This window comes from Carassius carassius, chromosome 47 (genome assembly GCF_963082965.1).
Source record: "Carassius carassius chromosome 47, fCarCar2.1, whole genome shotgun sequence".
Classification (NCBI taxonomy): Eukaryota; Metazoa; Chordata; class Actinopteri; order Cypriniformes; family Cyprinidae; genus Carassius; species Carassius carassius.
Window position 1 is genome coordinate 13,787,250 of NC_081801.1, and position 13,870 is coordinate 13,801,119.

Below are 13,870 nucleotides of genomic sequence, written 5' to 3' on the forward strand. Positions count from 1 at the left end.
CCTCAATACGTCTTGCCCTGCATTCGTCTTTGTAATTACAGTGACAGTGAAACCTCCACCCACCAATCATCTCTGCTCCCGCCCCCTCACAGCCGGCCACACACCATGTGCTTAAGATGCACATGGCAATTGATTTTTATTACACTACTCTACATTGGGGCCTGTTTCATGTATTTGCAAGTCCTTTGTTGCAGACAGTGTCCAATCTGGGTCTTCTCAGAAAAGCTCCAAAACACCCTAAAAAACAGTGTAATGAGTTTCCTACATTTTCACCTGAATTCCAAACTGTTTCCTACTTCATTCCCTTTACTTATATTCTGTAATTATATTAATGCCCCTGTGGGACATTTTACTGCTCCACTGTCTTTTTTAAACCCTACCACATTGCATACATTAATAGTAATGCAGTGGTTTTTAGATAAAATTACAGCATTTGTAATAAAACACCATAAGAGAGTCTCATTTACCATAATTTCAAAGTGTTTCCATGTTAACACCTTCCATTCATTCTAGCTAAGGTTAATTCCAGGAAAGGTTCATACTATTTGCATTCAGAGATGTTGGTTTCCTGGGGCTTTGAGCATGTGAACGTGGGATGTGCCACAGTTGTGACATACTTCAGCTCCAAATCTTCCCTTCAGGAGAGCAAACTTTCAAACCAGCCTCAGAAAACAACTCTGATAGCAGATAGCTTTCTCTGCTTCTCATCTACTACAGTCGGTACTATTTAAGCCTCATTCCCCCATAATAATCACCCTCATTGTCCCCTCCACAGCACTGATAATGAGGATTGGCAAATACACGTACATAGATATGTATCCTTTTAATACAGGCGATAAAGAGTCAGTGTAAGGCTACACAAAGTATTTATCTCAATCATTTGGAAAGATAATGCAAGATCTTCTTTATCAGTGTTCTTCATGCCAACCACAGATAAAAGATGGAGGGAAACGAAAAGGAATCACTCAATAATTTTTGTGCAGTGCTGGTTGGAAGGAATATCAGGGTTTGTATGTATGAATGTAGAGTTGGGTTGGGGAGGAGAAAACAAGTTTTCTGCCTGTGGTGATCTCTACGATGCAGAAAGATATTTTTGACAGGTGGATCCAGTGTGAGTTATTTCATCTGATCTTCAGTCACTGCAGTGAAGATGAGAAGAGCTCCACTGCATCAGTCTGTTCCAGCAGCCTCTGCTCTCCTTGCCTTTGGTTTTTAAGCAGCTGAGGTAAAAAGTGTGTTTGAACTGATGTGCAGTCCAGTGTTTTTACTCATTCTCAGTGCAACTTATAACATCCAAATGAAAGATATAACACCAACACATCAGGAAAAAAAAAGTTGGAATCACCCCCTCCTAAAATTGACTTGTAAACTCAATCAGGTGTAGCTAGCTCAGCATGAAAAGAGCTTTCCTGGAGCATTTTAATCCTTGGTAGGGCAACTGAAGCAAACAATCAGTATGGATGGCAAGGCACTGTCAAAAGATTGCTGGGATAAAGTTGTGAACAGGCACAAGTCAGGAGATGGATTAAAAAAATTGAAAGGTTTAAATCAATGCCTAGAAGCACAGTGAAGTCTATAATCAGGGCTCAAATTGAGGGGGGATGCCAGAGGATGAAAAAAAAATGGTTGAAAAAAATGACAAAAAACAAGCCCCTGGGTAAAACCACTATCCAATTTGGATTAATAATGTGTATTATGTAAAACATATCATGCCAATTAAATGTTAAAATTCTGTAGTTATAATGATTCACAAATTAAACAGTGGTGATTGGCCAATCAGAACTCGGTACTGTAACAAGCTGCTCACAAGCGGAAGCAAGTTTTCATCATTATATTTCAAGCAAAATGGTTCATGCACAACTTTTGAAGTTCTTTAAAAGAAGGACTTCTTTTAAAAAAAAGAAAGAAAAGATCAGATTTTTCCTTGATTACAATTTAAAGACATTCCCCGACATTATGTTATTATACTGTATGTGTGACTGTGAGGGATTGAATCACCAACTTTGCAAAAAACAAACAAAAACACGTCTTGAGAGTCCAAACGCATCCACTGCACGATGAAGCTTGTTAGAATTTAGTAAGAATGCCCTTATAATAAAAAAATACCCATCTATGAGTTTTTACATTTTTATAATGATTGGACAAGCAAGTACTTTTCTGAATATCAGCACATGTGCATGAGCACAGAACAGTGCATAGCAACACTGTGTTTCGTTCCTTGAATGAATCTGTTTTGAATGAATCAAGTGAGCCAGTTATTCAAGATGGACTCACATGTTTCTCTTCTAATTGAATCAGCCGTTTTGAACAAATCATTTGATTTAAAATGATTCAGTAAATTATTTATAAAAACATGGACTTGCTACTATATTCCACCTACTGGCTGTTTTATTGTCATCATTATTTATCCATACAGGCATAAACCAGACAAGATGCACTACCAGCAGAGAAACACATTTAGCAAAATATTGACCAAAATTCCCCCATTTCAGTCATCAGAAAGCAAAAACTTATAAATGATAGTTCATTAAGGCTAATTTTTCATTAAACCTTTTTAAAAATAACACAAATTTTGTAATCATTATGTAAAATTTGCTACAGGAATGGCTGTAGAAACAAAGAGTGGTCATTGTGTGCATGTGACAACAATTTCACTAATTCTCCACAAATGTGGCTCGAACGGTAGGGTTGCAAGAAAAAAGCCACTCATCAAGAAAGGCAACATGCAGTCACGGCTGAGCTTTGCCAAAACTCTCCTTGAAGATTCTGAGGCAAATGAGACTAAAATTAAATTATTTGGCCTCAACTACAAACGATTTGTCTGTTCTTGAGGAAAATCTGCTGCCCTTTACCAGAAAGTTGTCAGTGGGAAGAAGGTTTAACTTCCAACATGACAATGACCCAAAGCACACAGCAAAACTGAGCACACAATGGTTGAAAGAGAAAAAGATGAGTGTCCTTGCATAGCCTAGTCAGAGCCCAGACTTAAACACCACTGAAAATCTGTGGGAAGACTGCAGTCCACAAAAGGTCACCATCAAATTTAACTGAACTTGATCTTGAATTTAAATATTGCAAAGTCTAGATGTGCAAAGTTAGTAGAGACATATCCCAACAGACTAAAGGCTGTAATTGAAGCAAAAGGTGGTTCAACAAATACTGGCACAATGGGTGATCCTTTTTCTAACTCAGTGATTTGTGTTTTGTTTTGTTTGGTTTTCCTGACATTTTTTTCCTGGTGTTATATCTTTCACTTGGATGTTTTTAAATACAGCTGGATAAAACAAAAACTTTGTTCTTTCTTTTTCATGTTTTACAGCAGATTTATCTGAGAAATAAGTTCATTTAACCTGTTATTAATAAAAATGGCAAAAAACTTGCACTTTTGGATGTGATGTGTCAGGTTTAATTTCAATGACACCAAACACCATTCGCACTCGAGTCAAATTTGAGAGCTATGGCAGAGAATATTATCAGCAGGTCAATTTCTTACACAAAACTATTGTTTGTCTTCTGAAGAACATAAAACAAAAATAGTAATCCATTAAAAACAGAAATACTGTGAAATATTGTTACAGTTTATCCAATGTTGTTTATTCCTGTGATGGCAAAGCTGAATTTTTAGCAGCTATTACTCTAGTTTTTAGTGTCATATCCTTCAGAAATCACTTTATGCTGATTTGATGCTCAAGGAAATATGCTTTATTATTATCAATGTTTATTATCAAATTATATTATAAATATTTTTGTAGTAACTAATTGTTTATCTTTTATTCAGATTTCTTTCATAAACAGAACGTGGAAAAGTACAGCATGTATTTAAAATAGAAATCTTGTTGTTAAATTATAAATGTATTTACTGTAACTTTTGATCAATTTAATGCATCTTTGCTAAATAAAAGTATACATTTCCTTAAAAAAAACTTTTGAATGATAGTGAGTCAGTATTAGGACTGTGAGATTAATCAAAAATGTAATTCAATTTGATTCATATTTAGTTTTATAGCACTTTTCACAATGTACATTGTTGCAAAGCAGCTTCACAGAAAACAAATGAATGTGATAAAATCATGATGTGAGTGATTTCTAAACCACAGAAAACATGATTTTTCTGCCACCCCCCTCATGATGCATGTTGACTGGCGAAGAGCAAGTGAGCATTTGCATTTCATTCTTATGGGAGTTGAGCTTCATGCTTGTGTGGAAAAAGTATAGATAACAGCCAAAAGGTCAGAGATGTTCAGCAGGTATGACATCTGTCTTGAGTTTTTAAAAGTGCTTGCATTTCTGTTGAATTAAGGGTTTAAATCATTGTTTACACACTGAACACATTCAATTTGTTAATTATTTCAGATTAGGCATGTTTTTTATTGGCTGGCCTTGTTTAAATATTAAATAAAATGACACTGTATCTTTACTTTGGGCGTTTAGAAACAAAAAGTTTGAATCTTTCCAACATAATTGCAAGCATCTATGAAAATCATATTGCCCATGCGCTGAAAAAAAGCATAGATTAAAACACTCTCACTACAGACACACCATAAAGAATAAGCACTGTAATGTTTTAAGTGTCAATGAGTGGAGTTCTTCCAATATTTGCCATAATAATGTGCAATCAGAATGCAGCACGAGAACAGAATACAGCAATCAAGACAGAAGAAAATTCAGAATCCTTATTGTCACTGTTCTAGTTTCTGTTATTTAAGAACCTTTTCAGTCTGAGTTGTTTTTCATTGTTTGGTGTTTACCCACATTCGTATTGTTTTGGCATGATGGTATAGCTTTTTGATAAAGCTATAAATAGTTTTCCAAATTGCATTCATGAATGTAAAGTGTGTAATGATAAACTATCTTAAAATTCGTAGATCATATCAGAGATTACAGCCAAGCGGCTCTTTTTGTCACCTAACAGAATCAGATTCTGTCCCTGGTGTCCTCTAAGCAGTTTGTAGCCTCAGTCTTTACAAGATGATATATCTGATAAAGTACATTTTTAAAACTGTATCACTCCAGCCCAGTGAAGGTCGAGGAGCATGTATCCTGAAATCACCACAGCTAACCTCCGCCCGCCTGTGCAGCTGCACTCTGAACTGTGTCCAGTTCCTAACAGCTAATGATGCTAATAACATACCAGTCATCTATAATCAACGATGAAGCATCTAAAATCAAAAAAGCCAACCATATTTAACAATAGTTCATTGTAAATGTATCTAATTGCTGGGAGTTCTTGCTAATGGCTTTGCAGATGAAGCTAACATAGCTGCGTGAGCTAACCTTGGCAATCGTCTTCGGATATTCAGGCTAGCTATCACATCAAGGCACTCACTGTCTTTAAAGTCTTCCATCACTTGTATACATAGTTTTAAATTTAGGCAACCACACAGGTAAAAGCTTTTCAGCGGTCTATGTGAGTTCCAAGGGGAAGACACACAAAACAGTGTTTGTTCCTGAACTCGCTCTGACGTGAGCTTCAATGGGTCTTTGGAGCCCGCCTGATTGACATGCTGTGGACATTTGGCCCGACTGCATGTCAACGTGATGAAAGGACTGATATGTGCTGAAAGGAGGACCACAGGGCCGAATGGGACTAATGCCAAGAACAGACTGTCATAAAGGCTTGTGATATGGCAAAAGCAGAAAAAGATTCTTAAAATAATTCATGTATGGAAGAAAATGAATCTGTCCTATTCACAACAGACAAAAAAAACTGTTTGCCAGGTTTAAAATGATGTGATGATGGGGTTTGATTCAGCTAGAAAGGCATGAGGAGAAACACTCATCGCCATCCTGACAAACACTCACTGGCTTTTTCAACTGTCAATGGGAGGTCGACTAGTAATCATGTAGATCACTATTCATCAGTGCAACTGACAACTTCAACTTCAACATTAAATCAAAGATGCATGCAATTCTTCAGCATTAATATTGTATAACCATTTTCATGTGGGCTGATATTGCATTTGAAAACATCTAAAGGCCAATTCTGATAAACTGTTTACTGTCAAATACTGTGATGCATTTCAAATGAAGGCTGAAATGTAGCATTCATTCAGCACTGCTTGAAGAGGGATAGTTGAAAATTACCTTTTTTTCATCATTTACTCACCCTCATCCTCAAACCTGTGTCTTTCTTCTTTCTTCATCAGCACTTTCATTATTCAACTTCCCTTTCCTTAAGAAATTATCCCTATAAAGAGGACCATATTCTACGATCTGTCCATTGCAGTTTAATCTTAACACTGCATTTATCTCGATATAACACTGTACAGTGCCTTGCCATGTGAGTTAAAGCCTACAATTATCAGTGCTTTTTAAACTCCTTCTCACAATTTTCCTTCTCACAAGAACAGCTGTCCTTCTCCAACCAAAATTTTGACAGTTTCCTGCTTCCCTCATAAGTGGATTGTTCACTATAATTCCCTTTGTGGCTCTGCCTCCACATGCATACATCAAAACCCCTGAAAAGAATCACTTTGGCTATGATGCAATGAATAATAGATTAAATGAATCTATTTGAGTCATGCTAAACGGTTACTGTAGCTCTTCAGAGTAAAGGAAACTTCAGCAACCAGTTCAGGCACATATCTAAGAAAATTAGAGTCTTTACTGCTGTGTGTGCCATTTCTGCCATGCATGTCATCTATTTTCCTAAGTATTATATGAATATGATAACATAATGATTTGCAGAAATGGGAACACATCTAAATGTCTTATTCTGAAGATATTAAGCCTTTACATGTGTTATACAAAGAAATACTTAGTTCATGAGTAAAACATGCAAAGGCTGTATTTTTTCTTTGCTCTTTTCAGATTCTCTGACGTTATAAAAAGTGAGAAATGCTATAACATATGAAGTGAAAATTTTAACATACATCTCTGCTGATCAGGTTTGCAGCATTAAATGCAGGAACATATGTTCAGAAACTCACATTGCATTTGTAGTATAGATATTACTCTGTCCTGATTTAATCCCAGAGAACTAGGACCACCTAGTTCTCAACTAATGTGTCAACTAATGTGGCGCACTTGGCTAAAGCACTGGTTCCAAACCTGTGATGTTGGGGGTTACGAATCCAGGGTGGTTAAGGTTGATGTGATGTATGTTCCATTTCTGCTGTTTTGGGGTGATGCTGGCGCAGTGGATAAGACGCATGCCTTTGGTGTGAGAGACCCGGGTTCGAATCCACTGTGAGACACCAATTTGTCCCTGAGAAAGACACTTAACCCCTAGTTGCTCCAGAAGCGTGCGACCTCTGACATATATAGCAATTGTAAGTCGCTTTTAAAGCGTCAGCTAAATGTAAATCAGACCTATACTTCTGTCAATCAACTATTGCACCAAAACAATGGTTGTCACCCCATGTTCCTGGAAATGGCTGTGGGTGTAAAATGGAGGAGGCTACAGGAACAGGATTGAGAGCCAATGCGTTAAAACAAGAGTTAGTTTGAGGCACTTTAAAGGAAACCAGCCATCTAACCCCTTTGAAATCCAATCACAAGTGACTCACATGAGATGCATGCTAATACCAAGTGTAAACAATTTTCAGTCTCAGCTGACCACTTATGATCAGGTCATTCAAGACGGAAATACCTGGTTTAAAAATCTTTAAGACAGCTTAATTGTGGAAAAAAGCACATTATTAACATGCTGTTTTTAAAGTATTTTAATTTCAATGGCATTTTTTTTTTCCAAAGGAAAAGTAAAAAAAATAGCTGAAAATATACTCACCCTCACACCATACAGGATGTAGAAGAGTTTGTTTCTTCATTGTAGCCTATTTGGATACATTTTGCTTTCATCACTTGCTCACCAATGGATCCTCTGCAGTAAAGAATGAGAGCTCAAAAACAACTGATAAAAACAACACAATAATCCACAAGTAATCCACATAACTCCAGTCAATCAAATATCATCTTGTGAAGTCAAAATCTGCGTGTTTGTTAGAAAAAAAATTATCATTAAGGCAATATACCAATCAATAGCCCATAACAACGCTTTCTTCAGTTAAAAAAGATCCATCCCGTTGTTTTCTCGCTTCAAAATTTAGAACTGTTTTTGCTTGTAAACGGTGCTTGATCTGTTCATATTTCTTTCCTGAATCAGACAAGATGACGTTTTCACTGGAGAAAAGCAATATTATTGACAAAGCACTCATATCTTAGCCAGAAGCAATGTTTTGAAGTTTAAAAAAGTCTTAATGATGAAGTTTTTTTTTTTAAACACAGCTTGTTGCTTCACAAGACATTAAACCATGGATTACTTGTGGACTATTGTGATGTTTTTATTAGCTGTTTGGACTCGGCACCCTACACTGCAGAGGATCCATTAGTGAGCAAGTGAAAATTTCTTCCAATCTGTTCCAATGAAGATACAAACTCAACTATATGTTGGATGGTCTGAGGGGGGGGAATTCTTTTAACCTAAATGCCATTGACTAATCTGTCAATTATTTGCCAATTAATAGACAGTGAAGAAAACAGACCCAAATGGGCTTGAAATTATAAACTCATTCTGCACTACCGTATAATTACAGCGAGTCGGTCGTTTTTGCTCATAACAAACAAAAGCACAATTAAAGTTCTCCTGAACATATCAATCAAGTAACAAAAACATTGATTTTCTTTTGTTATGTTTCTTAAAGCCCCATTCATTGTTCTGATTTGTTCTTGCAGCAAACTGAATTTTGTTACACCTCCTGGCACACAAACTGCTCTAGTGATCTCAGGTTTTGTTCTGGGAACGTTTATGACACGATTAGAGGATAAGACAGCAGCCATGCACAATCGCCCAGAAGAGAACTCACTGCAGATTTAATTAGTTCTATATAATTACTTTCACACTTCCCTGTGACAAGAACATATGGACTCAGCCCTTACTTTGTGTGTTAAACTTTCCTTCTATAACCTCCCTCTAATAAGGCCCTCTCTGGTGTCACCCAATAAAAATGCCCTACGGAGTCCCCTAAAATTGAAAACATCACTCCAGCCCCAGTTTCTCTGCTCTGCCTCCAGTAAACAGCATACTCTGCTTGAAGGCACTGAAACTTACTTAGAAGGGCACCACTGATGAGAGAGGTTTGTCACGAGCACTCATCTGGGAAAGACTATAGCACATATGAACTTGTCAGGATGATCAGTCTACTGTGCAAGTGTCGAAATATTCCAAACAATTATCTCAAAAGAAATATCTTCTTTGCAATAGAAGCTGTTTGCATGCTAAGCATTATACAGGGTTGCACGTCACTGGCAGGGTTTAACACAAACATGGAAAGGTTTCCTGTGTCAATCTCAGACATCAAAGGGCAACATTCCTGACTGACAGGCAGCTGAGCTAGGAATGGGGATGTTTTCTCTATTTAACTCATCTAAAAATGTTCATATTAGCAATGTACAGGAGCTGTTTTATATTGTCTCATGACAGAAAATATGCTGTCAAACCTTACTATATACAGTAAATATAGTAAGGTAATATAATTGAGCTTTTTTTTATTTCTGCTGAAATATTGCCTAAAGCATCATCGCCACTTCTTTTCTGCAAATTTATGGTACCACAGTTGTTAAATATTTTACAGTGTATTTACAGATTTGACAGCATATTTTCTGTCATGAGACAATATGAAACAGCTCCTGTACATTGCTAATATATATATATACATATATATATATATATATATATATATATATATATATATATATATATATATATATATATATATATATATATACACACACACACACACACACACTGTGTATAGTAAGGTAATTTACAGTTATTTTAATTTTTCATTAAAATTTACTGTTTATTTGTTTAATGAAGAACGCTTAAAGACATAAATCAATTTTGTAAACATGTAAAGGGCACGTGGTCGTTAAAGGAGTAAAATTAAACAAACCATTGTGGCAAAGTGAAGCATTTGGAAATGTGAAAACACACCACTGGCTTGTGTCAAATTCAAGCTCAGGTATTCTAGGACATTTTGCCAGCTTTGCAGTTCTACCTGACATTGACGTTATTGACAGTAATCCAGCTGCGTTTAAGATCTGAGGTTCTCCTACTTCACTGGCAAAGGCCTAAATCATCACGTGCAGAGTCGTACAGAAATTCAGAAAAGCAACAAGCGTGATGGAAACAGATCGCGTGCGCACTGCAGAGGTTTTGTTTTTGAGAAGTGTAAACAGACCACGAAGATGTACATTAATATAAACTTACAGGCGTATGTCATGGCAAAGCTGCTCCCCGTGTCCACCATGTCCACTTGGGGTACCAGTTTAGGAAGATCATTGTGTTGAGAGAGCGCGAAACGGAACACGTCGTATTCATGGGAGTCGGTTGGAAACAAACCTCCTGTCGAGATTAGAAAAGTCATTCAGAAGCAATAACACCAGAAAGGAAATATTTAAACCCAAATGGCTAACTATACCTCATCCTGTGCGATGGAAACTTTAAATCACTGTCAGAACACGGTTATGAACGATAGCCGCCGAGTACTCACCTATGTTGATGTTACTTGGGAAACTTGAACATGAACACAACCCAAGCAAACCGGTGAAGAGTAAAACGAAGCTTTGCCACATATTTCCGTTTGCATTGGAGAAACTGACAAATAGCCAAATATATATATCAAAGACTTTGTCCCTTCACTCACACTGAGCCCATAGCGGTAACAGAGCCAGCAGAGCGCAGAGAATCCAATAATCCCAGTCAGTCCTGTTGGTAATAGCGGTGGGTGACTGAATAAGCGTATCTCTGACAGCCCTACTTACAAATGAACACACTCTCTGTAGTGTCAGAAGAAGAGAGGAAACGCGGATCTTGATCGCGTTCTTAAGAGCATCACCGCGCGAGTAGAAGAGCAAATGACTGGGTAAACTTGGAGCCGCGCGCAGACTGTACCATTTTACAGCAGCTTCATTCTTCAGTTGTTATGTTACGAAGCCTCTATATGTAAGATTATTATACTCTAACCTACATAACATATCGGTAATAAGAGCATTAAATTGGAGCATGTGATAAACAGTTAAGAGCTTATGAGCAACAGAACATTAAGTGGGACAGTTGGTGTAAACGATGTTACCCAACAAGAAAACAAAACACATAAACACCGCATTATTTTCTGTATATGGGTCAATGACAAATATACATATTTGAAGCAAAAGGTTTAAAAACAAAAATACATTTCATGTTGGTGTCATAAATAAACAACTTTTCTTTATTTTTTTCCAGAAAAAAAACATTAATTTGACATATGTCAATGCAAGTAGTAGCCATCAAGTAAAAAATACAAAAATACTTTAATTACACCTGAGTTTACACAACATAATCAGTATTAACAAAATATTTTTTTATTTCAATGTTTAACTCTTTTAACTCTGTCAAAATTAAACATTAATAGTTTGTCAAATAGGAATATAATCTGACAATAGAAATAATATAATGGATCTTAAGCTCAAATGATGCTAAATTTACTTTAATTCTATTTTAACTAAATGACATAAATTCTAGAGTAAATAAGCAGGCCACTGACTCTTTTAATTGAATTTGGGGGACATTTAAAACACACAATTCATTGATTTATCACAATGATGTCACACAGTTCCAATGCCTGTTTAAACTTAAGAAAAATACCCAAATTTTACCCAGTATAAAACTCTGTAAAAGAAGGCAATTGTTTTAAGGTTCACCCTGAGTCAGTGCTTTGAATAATAACCCTGACCCAACATTTCTGTTCATGAAATGATGATATGAAACTTAATAATTGCATTGCCCAGAATGAAATTAGATTACATTAATAGTGACATAGCCCTATATAATTCAGATGGCACAAATTGCTTCATCAGCTTCAGGATGTAATGACATTAACATCCATGACATGGACCATTTACAGTCTGGTGGAGCTTTAGTCTCCCTTGGCATACCAACAGAAGGAGGAACTCCGCTACCATTCCCATGGTTTATTGTGTTGCACTGGCAAGTGCCAAGAAAATGCCTTATGGGAATTGGGAACACAAGTTACTGCAAGTTAGCTGAAAAAAAAAGAATAAATTATTTCTATAAATAAACCATCAATGTTGTAAATAAAATAAGTGAGGTTTGCTTGAGCACATGATATGCAGTTTCTAAACTGGGTGGCTTCAGAATTTAATCAGCTTTGTTTGAGGAAAGTGTCCAAAGGAATTACATATATCTGATGTCTTCTTAAGGGGTTTTTGCATTAGCATTATATTATATTATAAACAAATAATGGTCAGCAGAAGGAAGCATAAAGTGCTCTAAAAATTCTTGGTAAACGGATGCAGTGACTTTGGTTTTCAAAAAACACAATGGACCAACACCAGCAGATATCATTGCACCCAAAATCACAACATACTGTGGAAACTTAACACTGGACTTCAAGCAACTTGGCCTATGAGCTTCTCCTCCCTTCCTCCAGACTCTAGGACCTTGGTTTCCAAATGAAATGCAAAACTTGCTCTCATCTGAAAAGAGCACTTTGGACTACTGGGCTACAGTCCAGTTCTTCTTCTCTTTAGCCCAGGTAAGATGCCTCTGATGTTGTCTGTGGTTCAGGAGTAGCTTAACAAGAGGAATACGACAACTGTAGCCAATTCCTTGACACGTCTGTGTGTGGGGGCTCTTGATGCCTTGACCCCAGCCTCAGTCCATTCTTTGTGAAGTTCACTCAAATTCTTGAACAGATTTTGCTTGACAATCCTCATAAGGCTGCGGTTCTCTCGGTTGGTTGTGCATCTTTTTCTTCCACACTTTTTCCTTCCACTCAACTTTCTGTTAAAATGCTTGGATACAGCACTCTGTGAACAGCCAGCTTTTTTGGCAATGAATGTTTGGGGCTACCGTCCTTGTAAAGGGTGTCAGTGATCATCTTCTGGACAATTGTCAGATCAGCAGTCTTCCCCACGATTGTGTAGCCTAGTGAACCAAACTGAGAGACCATTTTGAATGCTTTGCAGGTGTTTTGAGTTGATTACCTCATTGGAATGTCACCATATTCTGATTCGTTGAGATAGTGAATTGGTGGATTTTTGTTAAATGTGAGCCAAAATCATCACAATTAAGAGAACTAAAGACATAAACTACTTCAGTCTCTGTGCATTTAATTTATTTAATACACGAGTTTCACAATTTGAGCTGAATTACTGAAATAAATGAACTTTTCCACGATTCATATTTTTATAATTTATATATTTATATATAATATTATAATCATATATATTCTACAGTATACATATTAGCTGTAACATTTTTATATTTCATTCTGTCAACAATTTTATGAAAACTTGTATTTAAGAAACTTCTTAATCCTTGACTTAAGATTTCCTAAGCATACAGGATAGGATTCTGAGCAAGGATGTTTCTGTTATACAGCCCCAGAAAGTATCTGATGCCATATGCATGTATAAGGACGTATAAATACTGCTATAGATTGTGAATATGAGAGCTAGCATGAACATGATTTATTTTGTAGGGGTTTGTTTTTCCCCCTCTGTACTGTGCTGTACAGGTTTGTAATGTAAGTCTGCGATGACATGTAGTAGGCAGAACCAGGCAACACTACATGACCACATAAATCTGGCTCTGGTGGATCTACGTGCTATGGAATTAGAACAGTGCACATACATCCTGGTTACAAGAGGATCCATCCTCTGGTTATTCTTGTAAGAGCTGGCAGAAATTTTACTGCTGCTCTTAGTTTTTTTCCCCTCAGAGAAAATATAAGGACATCTTAGAAAATCAGCTAAGAATATTTACAGTCAGAGAGCTTAAATCCACCATGCTTTGTGATTCTGCTAATCTTCATTCAAATACTTTTGAACCAGAGTTAGAAGAGAGAAATGCGCAATCAGTTGTTTC

General features: G+C 36.6%; 1 protein-coding gene across 5 annotated transcripts in view; it reads right to left on the minus strand.

The window, feature by feature from the left end:
• Positions 1-10,838, minus strand: part of LOC132130451 (glutamate receptor 1-like) — a 61,147-nt gene extending 50,309 nt beyond the window's left edge. For 4 of the 5 annotated variants that reach the window (XR_009428705.1, XR_009428704.1, XM_059542163.1 and 1 more), the window contains exons 1-2: positions 10,494-10,838; positions 10,211-10,345 (exon numbers count right to left, since the gene is read on the minus strand). Coding sequence is in view for 3 of the 5 variants with exons in the window: in XM_059542163.1 (XP_059398146.1) it covers positions 10,211-10,345; positions 10,494-10,575 (217 nt within the window). In the remaining 2 variants the exon portion in view is untranslated. Of the gene's footprint in view, positions 1-7,729; positions 7,796-10,210; positions 10,346-10,493 lie in introns of those variants that run through there. The other variant, XM_059542164.1, reaches the window with a different exon arrangement.
• Between the last annotated feature and the right edge of the window lie 3,032 nt (positions 10,839-13,870).